General features: G+C 42.6%; 1 protein-coding gene across 1 annotated transcript in view; it reads left to right on the top strand.

Moving 5' to 3' along the window:
• The first annotated feature begins 6,019 nt into the window (after nucleotides 1-6,019).
• Nucleotides 6,020-21,431, top strand: part of TOPBP1 (DNA topoisomerase II binding protein 1) — a 29,539-nt gene continuing 14,127 nt past the window's right edge. Inside the window, exons 1-14 of the mRNA XM_082193162.1 lie at nucleotides 6,020-6,161; nucleotides 8,144-8,231; nucleotides 8,708-8,842; nucleotides 9,788-9,931; nucleotides 10,695-10,876; nucleotides 11,602-11,795; nucleotides 13,206-13,385; nucleotides 14,524-14,693; nucleotides 15,528-15,694; nucleotides 17,063-17,295; nucleotides 18,270-18,574; nucleotides 19,297-19,469; nucleotides 19,960-20,171; nucleotides 21,005-21,294. Coding sequence (XP_082049288.1) covers nucleotides 8,151-8,231; nucleotides 8,708-8,842; nucleotides 9,788-9,931; nucleotides 10,695-10,876; nucleotides 11,602-11,795; nucleotides 13,206-13,385; nucleotides 14,524-14,693; nucleotides 15,528-15,694; nucleotides 17,063-17,295; nucleotides 18,270-18,574; nucleotides 19,297-19,469; nucleotides 19,960-20,171; nucleotides 21,005-21,294 — 2,466 coding nt within the window. The 5' untranslated portion in view covers nucleotides 6,020-6,161; nucleotides 8,144-8,150. The remainder of the gene's footprint in view (nucleotides 6,162-8,143; nucleotides 8,232-8,707; nucleotides 8,843-9,787; nucleotides 9,932-10,694; nucleotides 10,877-11,601; nucleotides 11,796-13,205; nucleotides 13,386-14,523; nucleotides 14,694-15,527; nucleotides 15,695-17,062; nucleotides 17,296-18,269; nucleotides 18,575-19,296; nucleotides 19,470-19,959; nucleotides 20,172-21,004; nucleotides 21,295-21,431) is intronic.

Consider the following 21,431-nt stretch of genomic DNA (forward strand, 5'->3'; position numbering starts at 1 on the left):
ATAGGAGAGTTTACTCCTTTATGCGACGGAAGCTCATATCAATATACAGTATACCAGGGGTCAGCAAACTTTTTTAACAGGGGGCCAGTCCACTGTCCCTCAGACCTTGTGGGGAGCCAAACTATATTTTTTGGGGGGAAATAAATGAAGGAATTCCTATGCCCCACAAATAACCCAGAGATGCATTTTAAATAAAAGCACACATTCTACTCATGTAAAAACACACTGATTCCCAAACCGTCCGTGGGCTGGATCTGGCCCCCGGGCCTTAGTTTCCCTGCCCATACATAAAATCTGCCTCCAACTCCTATGGGGAAAATAATGAAGCGCAGTTGCTGTGACCCCCCCCCAATATTTCCCATTCACTACTTCAGCATCAAATTGTTGTATATTGAGGCCCTATATAATGTAGATTAAATCCTTCCTCTCCCAATAATGGTGTTTGCCATCTTTTTATTTCCCCAACATGTTTTTCTGGAGTCACCTCTGTCACAGAGCTAGAAACTTAACCAAGACTGCATGGGGTGGTAGAAGTAAAAATGCAGGTCCCCAAACATACCCTGCTTATCGTATATTCCCAGAATATATAATATAGTCAGTACCTAATAGCTCTTTTCTTTTGTTTTCCTCAGGGACCAACACTCATTGTGTGGGAAATGGTTATTATTTATTAAATGTATATCCCGCCCTTCTTCCCAAAGGAGCCCAGGGAGGCAAACACCCAAACCAATTAAATCTCTGCAAACAATTGCAATGCAGATGCAGACTGGGAAAGATCTCTACAGTGGTACCTTAGTTCTCAAACTTAGTATGTTCTGGGAGTCCGTTTGACTCCTGAAACAGTTTGAAAACCAAGGTGCGGCTTCAATGGGCTGCAGGAGCTTCCTGCACTCAAGCGGAAGCTGCGTCAGATGTTCGGCTTCTGAAAAACGTTCACAAACCGGAGCACATCTGGGTTTGTGGCGTTTGGGAGCGGATTTGTTTGGCAGCCAAGCAGTTCGAGTATCAAGGTAGCGCTGTACTTAAAAGTACTTTTGGAAAAGGAAGGTCTTCAGTAGGTGCCAAAGAGACAACAGAGACAGTGCCTGTCTAATATTTAAGGGGAGGGAATTCTGAATTGTGAAACAACCTTAAGGCCTGGATCTTATAATGTGCAGAACAGTCCTCCCGATAAGATGGTATCTTCAGGAGACCCTCACCTGCAGTGATTGGTCAGGTGAGACAATCTTTTGGGTATCCTTGTCCCAAGCTGTATTGCAGGCATAGGCAAACTCGGCCCTCCAAATGTTTTGGGACAACTCCCATGATCCTTAGCTAACAGGACCAGTGAGGGATTATGGGAACTGTAGTCCCAAAACATCTGGCATGCCGAGTTTGCCTATGCCTGCCGGAAGAAATATCAACAACCTCAGATATGCAGATGACACAACCTTGATGGCAGAAAGTGAAGAGGAATTAAAGAACCTTTTAATGAGGGTGAAAGAGGAGAGCGCAAAATATGGTCTGAAGCTCAACATCAAAAAAACGAAGATCATGGCCACTGGGCCCATCACCTCCTGGCAAATAGATGGGGAAGAAATGGAGGCAGTGAGAGATTTTACTTTCTTGGGCTCCATGATCACTGCAGATGGTGACAGCAGTCACGAAATTAAAAGACGCCTGCTCCTTGGGAGAAAGGCGATGGCAAACCTAGACAACATCTTAAAAAGCAGAGACATCACCTTGCCAACAAAGGTCCGTATAGTAAAAGCCATGGTTTTCCCAGTAGTGATGTATGGAAGTGAGAGCTGGACCATAAAGAAGGCTGATCGCCGAAGAATTGATGCTTTTGAATTATGGTGCTGGAGGAGACTCTTGAGAGTCCCATGGACTGCAAGAAGATCAAACCTCTCCATTCTGAAGGAAATCAGCCCTGAGTGCTCACTGGAAGGACAGATCGTGAAGCTGAGGCTCCAATACTTTGGCCACCTCATGAGAAGAGAGGACTCCCTGGAAAAGACCCTGATGTTGGGAAAGATGGAGGGCACAAGGAGAAGGGGACGACAGAGAATGAGATGGTTGGATGGTGTTCTTGAAGCTACTAGCATGAGTTTGATCAAACTGCGGGAGGCAGTGGAGGACAGAAGTGCCTGGCGTGCTCTGGTCCATGGGGTCACGAAGAGTCGGACACGACTAAACGACTAAACAACAACAACAAATCAGTATGGATAACCCAACATGTTTATTTTCACTTCAGAACAGCAGAGCTGTTTTACTAAACTAAAGACAGCTTTGAGAACATCCTGTCAGGCCCGTGGCCCATACAGTCCAGCATGCTGGTCTTACTGTGGCCAACCAGATGCTTATGGGAAGTGTTGCAGGAAACCTCCCCCCCAAATCATTCAGTTTGTAGAAACTTGACACACTCACTCACACACGACATACGCGACACTTCTGTTATAAATTCATAGAAAATCACCCATATATCGGATCTGCACTGTTCCACTTTTATTTTACCCCATGAAGGAAGGACTACAAAATGGGGAAGGTTTGATAGAGGGCAGCCATAATCCCTCGAGCGTACCAACACCTACCCAGTTGGCACGCCAACCTTGATGGTCCCAGACAGAAGACCATCAGACTCACAAAGGACCTGCATATGGGAGTGGATTCAGCACGGACTGAAACAAAGGACAATGATCAGCTCTCCCCTCTGGGGACAGGAAACTGCCAACTCCCCTTTGTCCTCTGGAATTTACTCATGGGGAGGGGGGAAGGTGGAACCGGCCAGGTGACAAGACACTCAGGTTACCTCCACAACTCCTCCCTCAACCCCTCCTCTTTGTGATGTGTCAATGATGTAGTCGTGATGTTATGATTCAGTCTTGGGGGCGTAGCATGGGGGATTCGTAGCTAATAAAAGTTGGAGTCTTCTTTTGTTCGGGGCTTCCATTTTGTTTCACCTGGTGGCAGGTGGGAGTTCTGTCGCGACAGTCTTCAATAAAGACCAAGCCTACTGGCTGCTGTTTTGCTCTGGTATTCCTGGCTGGTATCCTTGTTTTTTTGTCCAAGGGAGCCCTCAGATTTCTCCGTTAACAGAAGACCATAAGCAGGAGATGAGCTTGATAGCACTTACTCCTGCAATTGGCATTCAAATTACTGCCTCCAGCTGCGGAGACAGATCAGTAAAGAAGCAGCTAGTTGCCCTTTTCAAATACTTTTGCCAATTACTCCATCCCGATTATGCCTCACCAACACTATAACTGAAGACTTTTGTTGAAGTCTCTCTGGTTCAACTCTGACTGACCTAAGAACCACAGGCCTGTTCTTTGCTGCCCTTTTGCCATCTTCCTCTGGCTCTCCCACCAGATACCAGAGCCTACCGTTCTCCTAGCTTCCTTGGTCTACCACAGGGTTACCAGATGTCCCTGGTTCCTGGGGACAGCCCCTGGATTTGCAAATCTGCAAATTCCGTCCCTGGAATGTCCCCAGATTTGCAAATCTGTCCCCGGGAAAACGTGGCAGCAGCAGACTGGAGCCAGCCTGGTAGTGCAGTTGGCTCTGGCTGGCTTCAGGAGCTGCTTGCTACTCTGGTACCTGCCATTTTTCCTCACTGGAAGTCCCCATATGATGTGTCTTGTGTGCAACACACCATATAGGGACTTCGGGTGAGGAAAAATGGCGGGCACCATGGCAGCGAGCAGCTCCTGAAGCCAACTGCACTACCAGGCTGGCTCCGGACTGCTGAGGCTGCCACAGCTGCCCCCACTGCCAAAGAGGAACCGGGGACGTCTCGCGGTACAGATCTCCTGCCCCCTCCCCCCTTTGTTTTGACTGATTGAGGGCAGCCATTGCCCAGTTTTTTAAACACTGCGCATTACGTTTCACAGGGTGGGAAAGAAGCGCTTTGCACCTTGCCTGGCAGAGAAACCGCGCACCTTGAGCCCCTCCTGGGCAACGGCCACTCACCTGCCACTCCCGAGCCTCTCCCGATCTGTCAAAACAAAGGGGGAAGGGGGCAGGAGATTGGGGAAGGCTCAGGAGTCACAGGAGGGTGGCGCGCCATTGCACAGTTTTTTAAAAACTCTGCGCATTTATGTTTGACAGGGTGAAAAAGAAGGGCTTTGCATCTTCATACAATATGCATGTGTGCTTAGGCCCAGGGTCTTTTGTCTCACCATCCTCACTACTGACTCCCTGTTGCTACTCAGCTTCCAAAAAAAAAAAAAAAAAGTGTCCCTGGATTCATTGAAAAAAAAGCTGGTAGCCATAGTCTAGCACCAGCCAATCACACTGTCCAATCAAACATTCTAAACCTGCAACCACCAACTGGAATATGGATCCTTCTTTTGCATACGGAGAGTCCTAGACAGAAGACTCCGCCTCTCACATCAAATTCATCACAATACAAATGGCAGAATGTTAAAACCAGTGGTTCTCAAAGGGTTTGGCAGGAGATATTCCTGCACTGCAGGGGGTTGGACTACATGATCCTTGTGTTCCCTTCCAACTCTACAATTCTATGATTCCATGATTTAACATTTCAGCATGGTATGGTATAGTATCAAAATATTTTTTTATTTGCAGAATATGGATAGGTATCTTTTCAAAATTAGATGCAAGTGCATCAAGTTATACCGAGGACAATCCTACTTGTGTTTTCCAATGTTATTCCTTATCAATAAAAAAAATTTGGTGTGTTGTGGCCTAAGCAAATTTTTATTGTGAAAGTGTGGCTCAGAGAAAAAAAGTTTGAGAACCACAGTGTTGAATAATACCCATTAAACCACAGTTTGAACAAACAAGGCTTCTTCACACAACCTCACAAAGAGCTTCTTGACTTCTCACCACTGATGCTTAGCAATCTTACCGGTTCAAAACCCTTAAAACCGGCAAATGCGCAGCTCCCATCCGTCCTCTTAGCTGGGAGCTGGGCTACCCACAATGAACCAAAACAAGCTCCTAAACCAGGGCGTACTTTGGTAATATGCCCCGTCACCCCACGCTCCCAATATTTGTTATTTTCACAATAATTCCTTTTGGTACATGAAATATACTTGGAGTCAAGTGTGGATTTCATGCTCTTTCTTCAGCTCAGAGTAGTGAGGAATGGAAGTTCCCCCGAAATGTCTGCTTTGTATACATTATTTACACAATGGGCCCCACCTGATTGGCTAATTCTGGGATTCTCCTGTAGGCTAATCTGATTGCGGATTCACTTGCACCTGGAGTTGGATTGGGTGGCTCCTGCGGACCAATCAGACTCCTGCATTCTGGAGCCTATTGTTCTAGGACCAATCAGACTGCTGCATTTTGGATCCTATTCAACTCAGTACATAACAGTACAGTTGCTTTTTTATAGATCTTCTCAGTAGCTACCCATATATGTATAGGCTTTATTAATTATTACTATTAGCCCCCTCCGCTCGGCGCCCTGCACCGGGAAACCGCCAGCACCGCCCTAAAATTCTGCGCTGCTCTAAACAAAAACCAGGATCCTATGATTCTAAGAAAATATGCCCAACAAAACTGCATGACCAAGTGACTTCCGCGCGCGCGGTAGGACCCCGCCCCCCCTGCTAAAGCACCACGGGCTTGTGCGCCACGCTTCCTTCCACGAATAATAAAACAAAACATTATTATTATTATTAATGTTATTATTATATACCCCGCCCATCTGGATGGGTTTACCCAGCTATTCTGGGCGGCTGCCAACAAAACACGAGCACGGCGTGGAGCTCGGCCGCGCATTCACACGTGAACCAAACACGTGAACACCGCTCCTCCCTTAGCGATGTACTTCACAAGCCTCCTAGGCAAGAGGGGATTGCCCGGCGGCTGCCGCTCCCACGCTGCGCTTTTGAACCCGGCGCTTCCCTTTCCGCGACGTCGCGGTGCATTTTTAAAAGGGGCCGCTCTCTCTCTCTCTCTCTCTCTAGCTCGCTTTCCGGCTCTCGTCCCTAAAGGGAGGAGCCGCGAGAAGCAGCGAAGGAGTTAACAACAACAATAAAGAAGCGGGGCGGGGAGAGGGCGCTCGCTCGCTCGCGAGAGAAGCGCTCAGGCGTCATTCACGCATGCGCACTTTAGGCTCCTCGTCTTCTCCCGCCAGCCTTCGGGAGGTTATGATTCTGGATTCCTCTGAGGGGAGGAAGGAAGCAGCGGCGGAGAGCTGAGGCGACGGGGTAAGCGGAAGGGGAGCGTCGCCTCGGCCTTTTTTCGCCCCTGTAGTGGGCGGGCACCCCACCCCGTCACACTTCTTCGCCCTCCCTGCCCAGTTTGCCTCAGTCGTGGTCGGGGCTTTCGGCTATGAGCCGTTCGAGGCAAGGAGAGGCTGAGGGGGGAGCGGAGGCCTCCCAGGGCTCCCAACCCCCGTCGCAAGGAAGAGCTTTCTGAGGTGTTCGGTGGGGGCTCCTCTCCCCGGATGGCCGCGTCTGCCGTGGATGCTTTGGCGAGATTCCCGGGTTGGGCTAGATGACCCTTGGAGGTCCCCCTCCCGCTCTCCACTTCTATGATTCACGCACCCAAACCAAGCACAATGCCTGCCATGTCCCTTTACCTGCCATATGATGTGTGGGGCAGGTGGCCGTGGGTCCGTCCCACTGTATCCCCACAACCTGAATCGAGTCCCCTCAGCGCTGGCTTCCTGGTGCGCTTGAGGACAATGCACCCTTCCTTGCAAACGGCGGTGCAGGATGCTGGACTAAGATGGGCCTTTGACCCCGACCCAGCAGGGCTCTTCCTTGGTTCTTAAGCAAGGGGTCAGCAAACTTTTTTCAGCAGGGTCCCTCAGACCTTGTGGGGGGGGGGCGGACTATATTTTTTGGGGGGAAATGAAAGAATTCCTATGCCCCACAAATAACCCAGAGATGCATTTTAAATAAAAACACACACTCTACTCATGTAAAAACACGCTGATTCCCGGGCCGGATTTAGAAGGTGACTGGCTGGATCCGGCCCCCGGGCCTTAGTTTGCCTACCCATTTTCTTATCTGTGCTTAGCTTGGAACCAGCCGGCGCCTAGACCAGTGGTTCCCCACCTTTTTTGGCCATGACCCTCCTAAGCATCTCTAAAATCCTAAAGCCCCCGCTCGTGTGACGTAAAATACTTACTATAGTATTCAAGGGGGATGTGGGTGGCACTGTGGGTTAAACCACAGAGCCTAGGACTTGTCGATCAGAAGGTCAGCGGTTCGAATCCCCGCAACGGGTGAGCTCCGGTTGCTCATTCCCTGCTCCTGCCAACCTAGCAGTTCGAAAGCAAGTAGATAAATAGGTACCACTCCGGCGGGAAGTTAAGCGGCGTTTCCATGCGCTGCTCTGGCTCGCCAGAAGCGGCTTAGTCATGCTGGCCACATGACCCGGAAGCTGTACGCCGGCTCCCTCGGCCTATAGAGTGAGATGAGCATTGCAACCCTAGAGTTGGCCACGACGACCTAATGGTCAGGGGTCCCTTTACTTTTTTTTTACAGTGTTCAAAAAGTGAGCTCCTATTCACGTGGAGGGAAGCCTAAAAGGCCATTAACTTGGTCTAAACAAGCTACCAAATTGCCTCCCGCCCCCATGGGAACCATGGGCCTCTACATAAGATTGTGCCTAAGATACACCTGGCCATTGTTTGTTTTTGCCTATGGGGTTTGGAGCCAACAGCAGCCTCCCATTTTCCTTCCTCAATGTATGGCAGAGGAAGTGGACAGGTGTCGTCAAGCACCTGGCCTTCAGCAGCAGTCCTACCTGAAGGGGGATTGTTGGGAAGTTGCAACATCCTTGCCTTGCCTGCCACATCAGGCTACATTGGGGCGCAAGCCTGGGCAATGTGTGCGCCTCCATCCTGAACTGCCCAGACAACAAACATAAATGCAGGCTGTATATTCTCATAAAGTCTTTTATGAATAACTGATAGGAATATAAACAAAGAGAACTAATCAGGAGTAATCATCGTTAGTAAAGAGGACATTGGGATTTTTGTCAAATGGGTTGTTACTGTATTTTAAAGTAAGCAGAAAACAGGTGCTTCCTAACAGCCATCATAGTTTGGTAAAAACTGGTCTGTGCCATAGTATCCGCATGCATAGGTTTCCACTAGCAATTGATTTTTCCACTAATCTGTTCATAATAGTTTTCCTTTCTAAATAAAGCTAAATCTGCTTTCCTATTTCTTCATTAGTTGAACAATGAAAAATAGCAAGGAACCATATTTTGTGAAGTTTATAAAGTCTGCAGAAAACTCAGAATTTTTCCTTCAGGCCCTTGAGGTAAGCTTATTTAGTATGTGGAGTTGATCTGTGAATGTAATGTGATCAATGAATACCTTTTTATATGTATTTTAAATATTAAGTTTTGTGTGTTGAAAAAGTAAACAGCAATTTTATGGTTTATCTCACTGTAAACAAAGCACAAATTGTAGCCAAGATTTGCTTTATGACTTGTCTCTTGTAGTTTGTCTAGAGAACGTAAACAACAAGCCCTGGTTCAGATGTAATTCTAAGTTAAACTATGGTTTAGTGCAGCAGCTGCAATCTTCTCTCTGAGAACCTAGATGTTTGTAGTAGGCTATGGTTTGGCTTACAGTTATTTCTGAACTGGCCCAATATTTTGAATTGAATGTGAATATGTTTTTAGTAAGTATAACCAGGTACAGGCATATTTCAGTGCAACCACCGTTTATATTCAAAGAAACTGTTTACAAATCTACAGAATACTTGCCTACTGCTTTTGTTATATTTTGCAGTCCATCAAAGAATTTCAGTCAGAAGAATCCCTCCAGATTCTTGAAAATACAGCTGCACTGAAGATACAAGAGAATGACAAATCCCTTTATATTTGTGATCAGTTCAGTGGCATTGTTTTTAATCACCTTCAAAAGGTTTGTGTTTTATTTACATAGTGACTTTGTTAATGCAGTATCTTGATAAATTCTAAAGGAATTGAAAATCTGTTCTTGTAATTAACACACACACACTAATGTTATCGGGTGGGGAGGGAAGTGGATGTAGATGTATCTCACCTCTGTTTTTAATTATTTCACGGAGAGCAGATTTATGTCAGTATTTCTGTATGTTCCTGTGGGAATCAAGTGTAGGCTAGCACGGTGTTCTGCAAGATGCTGTTTGACTCCAGCTCCCATCATCCTCCGCCAGCTTAGCCAATGGTCAGGGATGATGGGAGTTGGAGTCCAACAACATCTGAGGACCCAACATTGAAGAAGACTGGACTAGCAGAACCTAATGTGGATACTGGGACTATAAATGGGATGAAGAAATAGATGGTTTATATGTCATTATTTGCCTTCTGAAATAATCCAGTGTCATCTGATTGAACAGTTGTCCACGTGTATATTGTTAGTATTGCAAGATATGTACTGACACACAATCATAGATTTGTAGAGTTGGAAGGGACCCTAAGGATCATCTAGTCTAAACCCCTGCAATGCAGGAATATGCAGCTGTCTCATTTGGGGGTCAAACCTGCAACCTTGGCACCAAACTTGTCTGACCCCCTCCTTTGGCAATCCACACAGAACTCTAGCTCAACGGTTGCCATTAATCTGATTTTAATTGATTTTATAATGAAATGATTTTAGAATGTATCATTTTAATGTTGTTAGCCACTCTGAGCCTGGCTTCGGCTGGGGAGGGCAGGATATAAATAAATTATTATTATTATTATTATTATTATTATTATTATTATTATTATTATTATTAGCTTTTTTTTTTTAGGCGTGCCATGTGTATTGGAAGTGTGGGAGAACAGTTTTTCTAAGGAAAAAGTTCCTATTTACCATCTTGTTTTGTCTTATCTCTTGTTTCAGCTTGGTTGCAGAATTGTTGGACCACAAGTAGTTGTCTACTGTATGCAGAACCAGCGATGTGTGCCAAGGGCAGACCATCCAGTATTTAATATGACAATGGCTGATGTAACTGTATCCTGTACAAGCCTTCAAAAAGAAACTAGGGTAATTCTTTTTTATTGGTGTGTTTTGAAGAGTTGGGTGTTCATCTTATTGTAAGCATCTAGTCATAACTAGGAGTCAAATTGTCTTTTGATATGTCACCATTTCAGCTAAATAGATAGATTTGCCATTGATGCCTTGAAATCAAGATCAGAAGGGCCAAAACTCTTCATTGCAGCAAGAACATTACCTTGCTTAAAACATCATTGATAAATGTCTAATTTTGTAAACCACATCAATTTTATACCTTAAGAAAATATATTCCGTTGCCCTTCTCTTTGATTTAGGAACGCTTTAGTAATATGTAACACAGATCTGTTCTTTGCTAATTTATACATATTAGTAGTACTTGTCCTTTTCTTTTGACAGTGCGGAAAGGTTGTCAGACATTTCAAGATTATCATGAATCTTCCCTGTCTTCTTTTTCTGCAGTCTGAAAATACCTACTTTGAGTCTGCTATTTTATATATTTATTGAAACATTTATGTACCACCTTTCATCTAATCTGGATTTAAGGGTGTTTTACAACAAAAATGTGCATCGCAGGCATGCTTTTTATTTTTATTTTTGCTTTTCCTTGAATCATCTTAAGTCTGCCAGTATTGTCTACTAAATGCGCTGTGCACACCTGACACTATTTCAGCTGTACTTCTGTTAGCTTTATGATACCATATTATTGTTTTTGTTTATAGTGTTTTGCTAATCCTCATTTGATCTGCTTTGTCTTGGTTTATTTTCATTTGCTGCTGTTTTTTCTCTTTCATAGGAAGAAGTCCACAAGTATGTGCAGATGATGGGCGGCCGTGTATATAGAGATCTTAATGTGTCAGTAACACATCTTATAGCTGGAGAAGTTGGAAGCAAGAAATATTTAGTTGCTGCTAACTTAAAAAAACCCATTTTGCTTCCCTCCTGGGTAAAAGCATTGTGGGATAAATCCCAACATAGGTAAGACTACATTCGTGCAATTAGAAAAGTAATACTATTTGCAGTGTTTGAAACTCCCGTTGTTTTAGGTGCATTTTGCGACAGGGAATTTCATTAGCGTGAGCCGTTTCTGAGCTCTGGGCACCTAAGATTTCATATTAAAACTGCAGAGTGGAAGGAAAGGAGGACCTTTTTCTGCCTCCCCACTTCCAGCTACTCTCTGAAGACTGGAGAAGAAACCCTCTTAAGAATATTAGAGGGGTGAGCAGGGGAAGGACTAGACCATGTGAAAAATGAACATAATATTTTAGCTGCATTTATTCATTTTCAGCTTTGTATTCTCGTTATAAAAAAGTGCACCTAGACATTCTGTTGTTGCACCCATGACCTAGGTTTCAGGTTCTATTTAGCTCCTAGCTTTCATATTTCGGTTTCTAACACTGACTACTTGAAAAATTCTGAGCTATGGTACGGTATTCTCCAAATAGTAATTTAAACTTATATGTTAGTTGATCATGTTGCAAAGTGCAAGCTTCATACCATTGACATAAAAAAGACATACTGTGTTGTTCTTTACTTGGATTTATAGGAGAAGGTTTAAACACCTAAGAATGATGATATATCCTTGACTCTGTTGCATAGCCACTAAATTCTGTACTGGCTTTACTTAACTCATGCACAACTCTTTTTTTCTGCTAATGAAGAGAAATGGCAAGACATACTTTTATTGCTCTTGTTCCCAACAGGATGTTTAGATATACAGACATCAATATGGAAGACTACCTATGCCCTTTGTTTCTTGGTTGTACAATCTGTGTGACTGGTTTAAGCAGTGCAGACCGAAAAGCAGTCCAGCGTATCACTATCGAGAATGGTGGTCAGTATACAGGGCAACTTAAGATGAATGAATGTACCCATCTTATTGTTCAAGAACCAAAAGGTAATTTTTTTAAAAAAATTGTTGAATTCAGGAGGATTCTTGTGTATTTGTGTAAAATAATTTGGTTTCACATCTTGAATGCAGGCAGACTCGTTTCAATTTGACATGCTGCAAAACATGTCAAATAGCAAGCTGTTTATGCTGCCATCTATGGTGTGCTGTCTGACAAATCAATGAACAGAGTCCTCATGGCAACAAAAATGCCATGCAATCCATTGTTCACAACCACTTCCAGCATTCCTTTCCTTCCTTTCTCCTTCCACATGGAGACTGGGAGTGAGCCTCTGGCTTTCATGCTTCCGTTTTCACTCTGTATAGAGAAGAATTTTCAGTATCAAGGGTTAGGGAATATCTCACATAAACAGAAGGAAAATGCTTCTCTTTTCCCAAAAGAAGGACACTAAAAAAACCCCACTGAACCACTTCATTACTTTGGAAAAGTGGAAAATGCTTTTTCAAGTACTCTCACAAGCAACCATTTTATTCCCTCTACACTCTATGTGTTAGGGGTAGATACCCCTTTTGAAGTTGAGGACCACATTATCTTGGAGGGAAAACAGTTGTGGGCACATACTGCTGGTGCGTGAGCCCAGAGCTGGCAGTGAGTAGGACCAAACTTGGAAAGGAGATGGAGCACAACTTCATCACTCTCTTTACCATATCTCTCATCTCCTTCAAGTATTCATTTTCTCTCTCCCCACTCTATACACAAGCATGCAATTTCATTCATTGTCCATTCATTTCACCACCATTATTGGCGTAGAGGGATGCCAGAGGGCAAATAGGTAAGAAGGGTCTTATTGCCTGTGGACTGAAGGCTGCCCACCTGTCTTATCACTAACAGGACTGCATTTGGCCAAATTTAGAACAGCTTTTTCCAGAGCCTGAAAATGATGCAAGGAATTTAATTCAGTGTGTAAAATCTGCATATGGTTTGGCCAGAGAGTGTAATGGGATCAGGCATATGTATATATTTGAGTAACAGCAGCGTGATAGATTGAAAATAATAAACTAAGGCTGCCATGCATTTGCACATTTATTTGGACATACATTCTATTGAAATGAAGAAACATCATCTGGATGCAAATTGACAGTATGTTAAAATCACAGTTGATAATTACAAAAAAGAATGCATTGTTTTCTGCTAGCTGTGTTTTACTTCCTGCATTGCCAGAATGGTTAAACCAACACTTAAATCATTGTGGTTTGACTGCAATGTTTTGTTTCTTCAGGGTTTCTCTTAAGGATGTGTTTAAATCTTGGGTGCTGTATCACCCCAAACAAGAATTAAGAAACAAAAGTTTGCTATTTTTTTTTAAAAAAATGCTTGAATATCTGTCCCTATATATTTATCTGAGGAACTTATTTTAATATTAACTTTAACTGTATTTGTTTTTGTACTTGGGACAGGGCAGAAATATGAATGCGCAAGAAGGTGGAATGTCCACTGCATTTCAGTCCAGTGGTTTTTTGACAGCATTGAGAAGGGATTTTGCCAGGATGAATCCATGTACACAGTCGACCTTAAAGCAAAGCAAGAAAGTGCACCAAGCACATCAACTCCTACTAGCCTAACTTGCAAGCTCGATAGTAAGTATTAAGTTCTGTAATGTGTTAACTTCTCTATGAACAGAAAAATTAGAGATCTTTATAGCATTATGATTTGATTTATCACTTTTAATGTCTATTTTTGCAGATTTTTTGGCTCATAAACTTTGACAACCTGTGTACTAGTCTAGGTTTTCTATTATTTTGGAAATGTTTGGAGCCCAAGGCAAGAGCAGCCTTGTTGTGTTTTTCAAGTAGACAAGTAGGGCTTGCAAAAAAAAGTTGTAGCTTGGAGTGCTCTTGTTTAAGGTTCCAGCCATGGCTTTCCTGAGCCTGTTGATACCTCTCTGTTGTGTATGGATGGTGTTGTTTAGGCTTTATAATAATCCACACTTTGAGAATGAGCTTGCTGTTAGTATGCAGGATGACTACAATATCTTGCCATAGTTCCAAGGGGAAAACAAGGCCTCTGGTTGTTAGTAAACTGAGGATTAAATGCATACAGAGTACTTACTCAGTAGTAAAAATCCTTTGTATTGTATTCATTGGGCTATACGTGCTAGTATGTGTGTTAGGATTGCAACCTTAAGTGTTCTCTGTAGTTAAAATAATTCATCCATATATTGTTTTTGTTCCATATTTAAATCACTGTATGAAATACTGTATGAAATCCTTAAAGCCTTAAAATATATTTAGAATAATAGAATCATGGAGTTGTAGAGTTGGAAGAGACCACAAGGGTTATCTAGTCCAACCCCCTGCACTGCAGGAATCTTTTGCCCAACCCTGAGATTGAGAGTCTCATGGTCTTCCAACTGAGCTATCCTAGCTTGAAAAACAAGAATTCCCTTAAATTTATTGTCACTTCTTTCTTTGGTCCACATTCTCTCCTTAAGGACAGAAGAAAATTCATAACTTAGGAAATAATTATTTTGAGTAATCTGTCTTCTTGGAGGGACCTGAATAAGCATTAGGAAGCAGAACGTGAGTTCTGTCTATATACAATAGCAGACCACTATATTCAGTGTGATGGAACTGGGCTAGTTGTTAATAAATGCTAAAATAAATAATAACCTTGGGATTTTACCCTTTTTTCTTATACCAAAATAAAAAGGTAGTAGATATAACATTTTCTCGAAATAACTCCTAACTTTTGTCTCTATCTGCATTTTATTCAAAGGTCGAACACTCTCAGATGTCAGCCACATTTCAAATATTAATTTAAGCGGTGTTAATGAAACCTCTTGTAATTCTACTATGAATAGCAGGCTGGATCCCTCTTCAGATGACCTGAACAACTTGGATACAAGTTCTTTGCAAGCACCTGAAGATTTACTAGATGGATGCAGAGTATGTCTAAATGTGCATGTGCATATTTACCCAAGTAATAAATGTTGATGATGATACTGATGATGAGAATACAGCCATTTTGGACACCTCAAACTATATAGTTTGTGAGTTTTGCTGAGCAGAATTAGGTATTAAATTCATGAGTGACTTGCTTGGGAGCATTGCTGTCCTAAAGTCAGGATAGGTAGCTAAAAGGTATTAAGATGATCTCCTAGAACAGTGTTTTTCAACCACTGTTCGAGATGTTGCCTGGTGTGCCGTGGGAAAAATTGAAAAATTCGAAAGATTTTTTTTTTTAAAAAAGTCAAATTTTCGCCCACTAGGCGGGTGCTGGACTGTGTCCACCCTATTTTCCATCCATCCTGGGTGGGGATCAGATTGGATGGGATCGGATGAGAGCGGACAGGCGGTCCGCTCTCATCCGATTCCCCATAGAGAGCAGCGGGGCTCTGACATCTCCCTCTCCGCACACAGTGGTGGTGTGCCTCGTGATTTTTTTCATGAAACAAGTGTGCCTTTGCCCCCAAAAGGTTGAAAAACACTGTCCTAGAACACCACTCACATAGCCTAGCTGCTTCCTTTGTGGTTTTCCTTGTAATGGAATTAAACGCAATCAAGATTAGTTGTCTTCATGCATTTGGTTACTGATACCCTGTAATTGTAAAAGTTGACAATCAATAGGAGACATAGGTACAGAAAGTGATGTGTACTGAACAGTGACTTACAGATTTAGTAGTGGAAGCTGCTGGAGAGAATTTAAAATAAAGCTGCGACTGAATTTGGAGTCTCTCAGTGTGCCAGTAAACCACGATTTTTCTCTACCCTTTCTTGTAGATTTACCTTTGTGGCTTTAGTGGCAGAAAATTAGATAAGATGAGAAAGCTTATTAACTCCGGAGGTGGTGTTCGTTTTAATCAACTCAATGAAGATGTGACACATGTCATTGTGGGTGACTATGATGATGAAGAACTTAAACTGTTTTTGAAGAAGACCACACAGAGGTACTGATAATAACATGTCTTGTAGTGCAATCCTAAAGGGACGCGGGTAGTGCTGTGGTCTAAACCACTGAGCCTCTTGAGTTTTATAATCCAAAGGTTGGCGGTTTTAATCCATGCAAAAGAGTGAGCTCCCATTGCTCTTTCCCAGCTTTTGTCAACCTAACAGTTCGAAAGCATGCCAGTGAGAGTAGATAAATAGGTACCGCTGTGGCGGAAAGGTAAATGGCTTTTCTGTGTGCTCTGGCACTCGTCAGTATTCCATTGTGCCAGAAGCAGTTTAGTCATGCTGGCCACATGACCCAGAAAGCTGTCTGTGACAAACGCTGGCTCCATCGGCCTGAAGCGAGATGAACATCCATAGTCACCATTGACTGGACTTAACTGTCCAGGGGTTCTTTACCTTTACCTTTTTTTAGTATAATCCTATACATATCTATAGGGACGCGGGTGGCGCTGTGGTCTAAACCACTGAGCCTCTAGGGCATGCCGATCAGAAGGTTAGCAGTTCGAATCCCCGTGATGGGGTGAGCTCCCGTTGCTCGGTGTCAGCTCCTGTCAACCTAGCAGTTTGAAAGCACACCAAAATGCACAAGTAGATAAATAGGCGGAAAGGTAAATGGCGTTTCCATGCCCTGCTCTGGTTTCGGTGTTCCGCTGCGCCAGAAGCGGCTTAGTCACACTGGCAACATGACCCGGAAAAAACTGTCTGCGGACAAACGCTGGCTCCCTTGGCTTGTAAAGTGAGATGAGTGCCGCAACCCCAGAGCCGTCTGCGACTGGACTTAACTGTCAGGGGTCCTTTACCTTTACCTTTTATACATATCTACTTAGAAGTAAGTCCTGTTGTATTCACTGGAATATACTCCCAGGTAATGGGTATAGGATTGGAGCCTTAACTTCTGCCAGCATACGGCCCTAATATTAAAATATTTATAACAATAAATTGTCTCCCCATTGCATATCCTTTTGTGTGCAATGATTCACATTTTGACGTGTATATTTCAGTGTAAATTACTAAAAAGGTTTTAGAGAGTTAAATGAAAGTGATTGTCTTATGGGCTTTATTCTCTGTAACGGTGCTCCTGTCCAAAGAAGTAAATGTAAGCCCTCTGATTTCACTTGAACATATAGGGACAGAAACATGGATTATGACTGCAGATCATGTATTACACATCTTTTCCCAAGATAACATCTTTATTGTTACAGTATCAAAGGGTGTGTTTTGGACACATCTGTATGTGCCACTTCTTTATATTTAAAAAATTCTCCTTGCCTGTGCTTCATTGCAGCAATGTCAATGTGGTTGCTCCTTTATGGAAGCCTATAGCCTCCTGCCCATAGTAACTTATTTTTTGTTTTGTTTTATAGGCCATATATTGTGACAGCTAAGTGGTTGTTGGAATGTTTTAGAAAAGGTTATTTACTACCTGAGGATCAGTACACTTCGGCAAACTACCAGCCACTTGACAGTCCAGTTTTAGAGCAGCCTATCTTTCCAAAAAGAAGCAGTCTTTCAAAGAAAGAAGTTGTGAGAACAGTGCAGGCTCCAGAAGCAGACGAAGCTCTACTGTCTCAGTATTCAGCTAATGAGTCCACAGTAGGTAAGATTGCCACGCAATGTAGCCTCTTCTGCTTGTTCCAGTATCCCCACCTATCTACAGCTCCCTTATGTTGACCTCCCTCACTATTCCACCAGAACCTTACAATTTATCTTATCCTTAGAGCCTGTGTAAAATTTCCCAGATTTTCTTTCTCTAGTTGTCCTGTTTCTTTTCATTTGCCACTGCATTCCTTTGGCCTTCTGCCACCTCTGTTAATTGTTCTCTGAGGACTTGCTTTTCAATCATCTCCCTATTTTGCCTCCCTTCCCCCAGTCACCCTGATTCTTAGGGAAACTAAGGGGCAAATATAGCCCATCTCGTGGAACCTCTTCATATTTTTCATTTAAATACGTGCATTTTGCTTCTAAAATGTGGGGCATGATTTACTTGGTGCTTCTTTGGCTGCTACACAATCACATATATTTTTTTAAAAAACTGGGGCTTACTAAAGAGTCCAGCATTTTCTCTCTTAAAAAATAGTTTTTATTAAAGATTTTCTTGTGTTACTAAACAGACAAATAAGCAGAGGAAAGTACAGTGGGGGGGGGGAGAGAGAAGGGAGGGAGAGAGATGGGGGGCTGCTGTTCTTTCATTCTACAGAAGTGTTAGTATAGGGGCTATATCAGCATCACGTGGATAGGACCAGTGTTTATATATATTAACATTGCGAGAGGTTAGGGGGGTCCAGAACTTGGTTGGTTGTGTTCAGTTGGTTGCAGTGTAGCTTGTTTGTATGTTGGAGGGGTGTAAGTCTTGAGTTCAGTATTTGCTAAAATGAGAGACAGTTGTGTGGAAGAAGTGCTTGGTGGATTGCAGTAATTAAAGAAGGTAACCTCTTGAATGTGTAAAGAAGTGATAGGACTCCAGTTCAACATCTCTTCAGCCTAGTAACTTGGAGAACGTTTTCTCATTTCCACGATCAACACATCTTCACTTTAATATTTGTTTTGAAGCAACATTTCCCCCTCTTCCAGTTGATGCCAATAACTACAGTGATATTGATCACACTGCCTTTCGAGAAGAAAAAGAGTTCAGTGCCAGCCACAGTTCCTTGGCAGACACTTCTACAGTCATTGAAGGAGCCTTGTTCAACAGAAAGAGGTTCATCCTTCTGGGTTTTGGTAAAGAGGATGAATCCTGCATGAGGCCTCTGATTGAAGAGAATGGTGGGAAGGTTCTGCCTCAGCAAAGTAAAGCTATTGCTGACTATGCTGTGGTTCCTCTACTTGGCTACAACGTGGAATCAACTGTAGGAGATGTGGTTACAAATACATGGCTGGTAAGTGTAAGTCATAGGATAATACATGTGCAAAAAGAAAAGTTGTCAGTAAAGAAAAAATGTTGTTGCCAACTTTAAATTTGCATTGAGGGATGGCATACCCCAAAATAATGTGTGCGCGCTCTCTCTCTCTCTCTCTCTCTCTTACTCTCTCTCTCTCTCTCTCTCTCTCTCTCACACACACACACACACACACACACACACACACACAGAGAGAGAGAACCTCACTAAATTAGGAATCTTAAATGTGTATTTTGTGTTTCTGTTCTATTTATCACTGTTCCAATCACAAAAATCATGTGCTGCAGATATCTGATCTGTCCACACTCATAAACTGAACCCAGAGACACACTGGAAGATGGTTAACAAATGTCATCCAGCAATTGCTACAGCTAATTGTTTGATACATCTGAATAAAGCAGATGAATTGTGGTGCCAAATATTATGACAATTACAAAACAATAAATAGTAGCTTTATGTACTGAACCATAGTTTAATTTCCCAGTTGCATTAAACAACTAGACAGTTACCAAATAAATATGTGTAACAGCATTACTACAGTCCCAGAAAGTTGGATATAGAGTGTATTGCACTGTCTCCCAAGATGGATGGATTCCAGCAACATTGTATATAGAGTACAGTGGCTTGTTGTCTCAGAACTTCTGTATTGTAGTTGAAAGAACGTCTAGGTTATTGGTTAATCTTTATTTCCTCATCTTTAGGTGACATGTGTGGAACAGCAGTCCCTATTAGATCCCCAATCGAGTCCACTTTTCACACCTGTGCCAGTGAAGGAAGGAAACACTCCGTTACAACAATGTGTATTGTCTTTCAGTCAGTTTAATGGGGCAGAAAGAGATTCTTTAATATATTTGGCACATTTGCTTGGGGCAAGGTATGTAGTTATGTTTTTATTTTTTTGTTAATTTTGTACAATCAAGTTGTAATGTTTCACCTCCAAAATATCAAAAGGGTAAGAATCTGTTGCTCAGAGCCATGGCCCACCACAATTTTATACATCTATAAATACAGAATACGTACAAAAATACAGAACAGTTTAACATATTTCATCAAACAACACACCTAAAAAGGAACAAAAAAAGCAAGACTTTCCCTCTGATACAAAAGGGACACAACCCTCCCCATAAATTAATTCATAGATTTTGGAGAGAGGAGAAAACGTGTAAGTTTTTTTAAAAAATAAATAAATTCAGCGATGGAAATTGCTGTTGAAATGTACTTACTGTGATTTATCACTTTAAATCACTGTGTTTGTCTTAAGGAGGCGAGCATATTGTGAGCATATATGAAGTAGCGTTCAGATCTTATTGTAAGGTTAATGTAGTGTGGCTTGGTATGGAAATGTCACCTGGCTTTGATTACAGAGTGCAAGAATTCTTTGTGAGAAAAGCCAACCCAAGGAAAGGAATGCTTGTCAGCACCCACCTGGTGGTGAAAGAGCCGGAAGGTTCGAAGTATGAAGCTGCCAAGAAGTGGAACCTTCCTGCTGTTACCATGGCTTGGCTGCTGGAGTCTGCAAGGACAGGAAAGAAGCCTGATGACAGCAAGTTCCTGATTGACAATGTAGACACTGAAGGTTGGTTCATTTGAAGCTTTGTAGGTGTGTTCAGTAGCATGATTGCGTAAGGCAGACGTATTCTGTGCTTACTAATCCTGAGCATCTACTGGCAGCATATTGATATGTGAAATGCTATGAGTGATCCAACATTAGTCATTCTTGGGAGCAGAGCCATTGAAATCAATGGACCTAAGTTATTTATGTTGCCCTAGACTCCATTCTTGGAGCTGTTCAGTATTGAGACTGTAAGATTTTAAGAGAGATTTTTTAGGAGCTTAGAACTTTTACATGGTGCTTCCTAATCTATGCAATATGGATTCCTTGTTTCAATAAATAAAATATTTAAAATGATGAATATGAGTTGCAATTTGACTCTGCTCACTTGGATAAATTATCTGTGTGCCCCCCCCCCACAAACCCCTGGCTAACCAGGGCAAACATATAAGTAACCACTCATCACCCTAATTTCCACACAACCCTCACTATAAGCGGAATTCCTTTCCCCCCCCTCCACCCCCCAAGTCTTGGTAGCATAGGTGCTGAATTGCACAGTCTTTCACAGTTATAAGACACAACCAGAAAAGGCCTAGAATGTTCACTTCCATCTGTGAAAGGAGAAAAGCAGTGTTAGCATTGGTCTTCTGCTGGTAGGTTGGGACCCACTATTGGTTCAGATCTTTACCAAAGGTGGGTTGTAGCATCATCCCTAGCACCATACAAAAGCCGAAAAATGTGTTAGCTAAAAGAACCTAATTAGATGCTCTATTACAAAAACTGTATTCAAAAGAAATAAGTAAAAAATAATGATGGTGCTTTAATTTTATTTTTATTTTTTACTCAACAAAAACAAGAGTGTTTCACAAATCATCCAGCTGAGGCAGAGATGGATTCTGCATCTCCAAATACACGTGACCCTCCCAGCAGTCTCCTTGAAATTGGGAGAAGAACAGCTGTGACACCTCTGGATATGAATCGGTTCCAGAGTAAAGCTTTCCAGAGGGTTGTCTCACATCAAATTGGTAGCAAGCCAAGCCCTTCACAAGCGGGGAAATCAGTACAGAAGGAACCATCCCTGCATCTTGACACACCATCCAAATTTTTATCTAAAGACAAGCTGTTCAAACCTTCTTTTGATGTAAAGGTAAATACCTTGCAAATCTTCTTTGGCCTATAACAGCCTCCCTCTTTTATCCCTTTCCTTTCTATTCCCAGTTTATTTATTAGATGACGACTACGATTATCATTGAATTAGAAGAAATGTGTAAACTACCTTTAATA

The sequence above is a fragment of the Podarcis vaucheri genome (genome assembly GCF_965113315.1).
Source record: "Podarcis vaucheri genome assembly, chromosome: 12".
Taxonomy (NCBI): Eukaryota; Metazoa; Chordata; class Lepidosauria; order Squamata; family Lacertidae; genus Podarcis; species Podarcis vaucheri.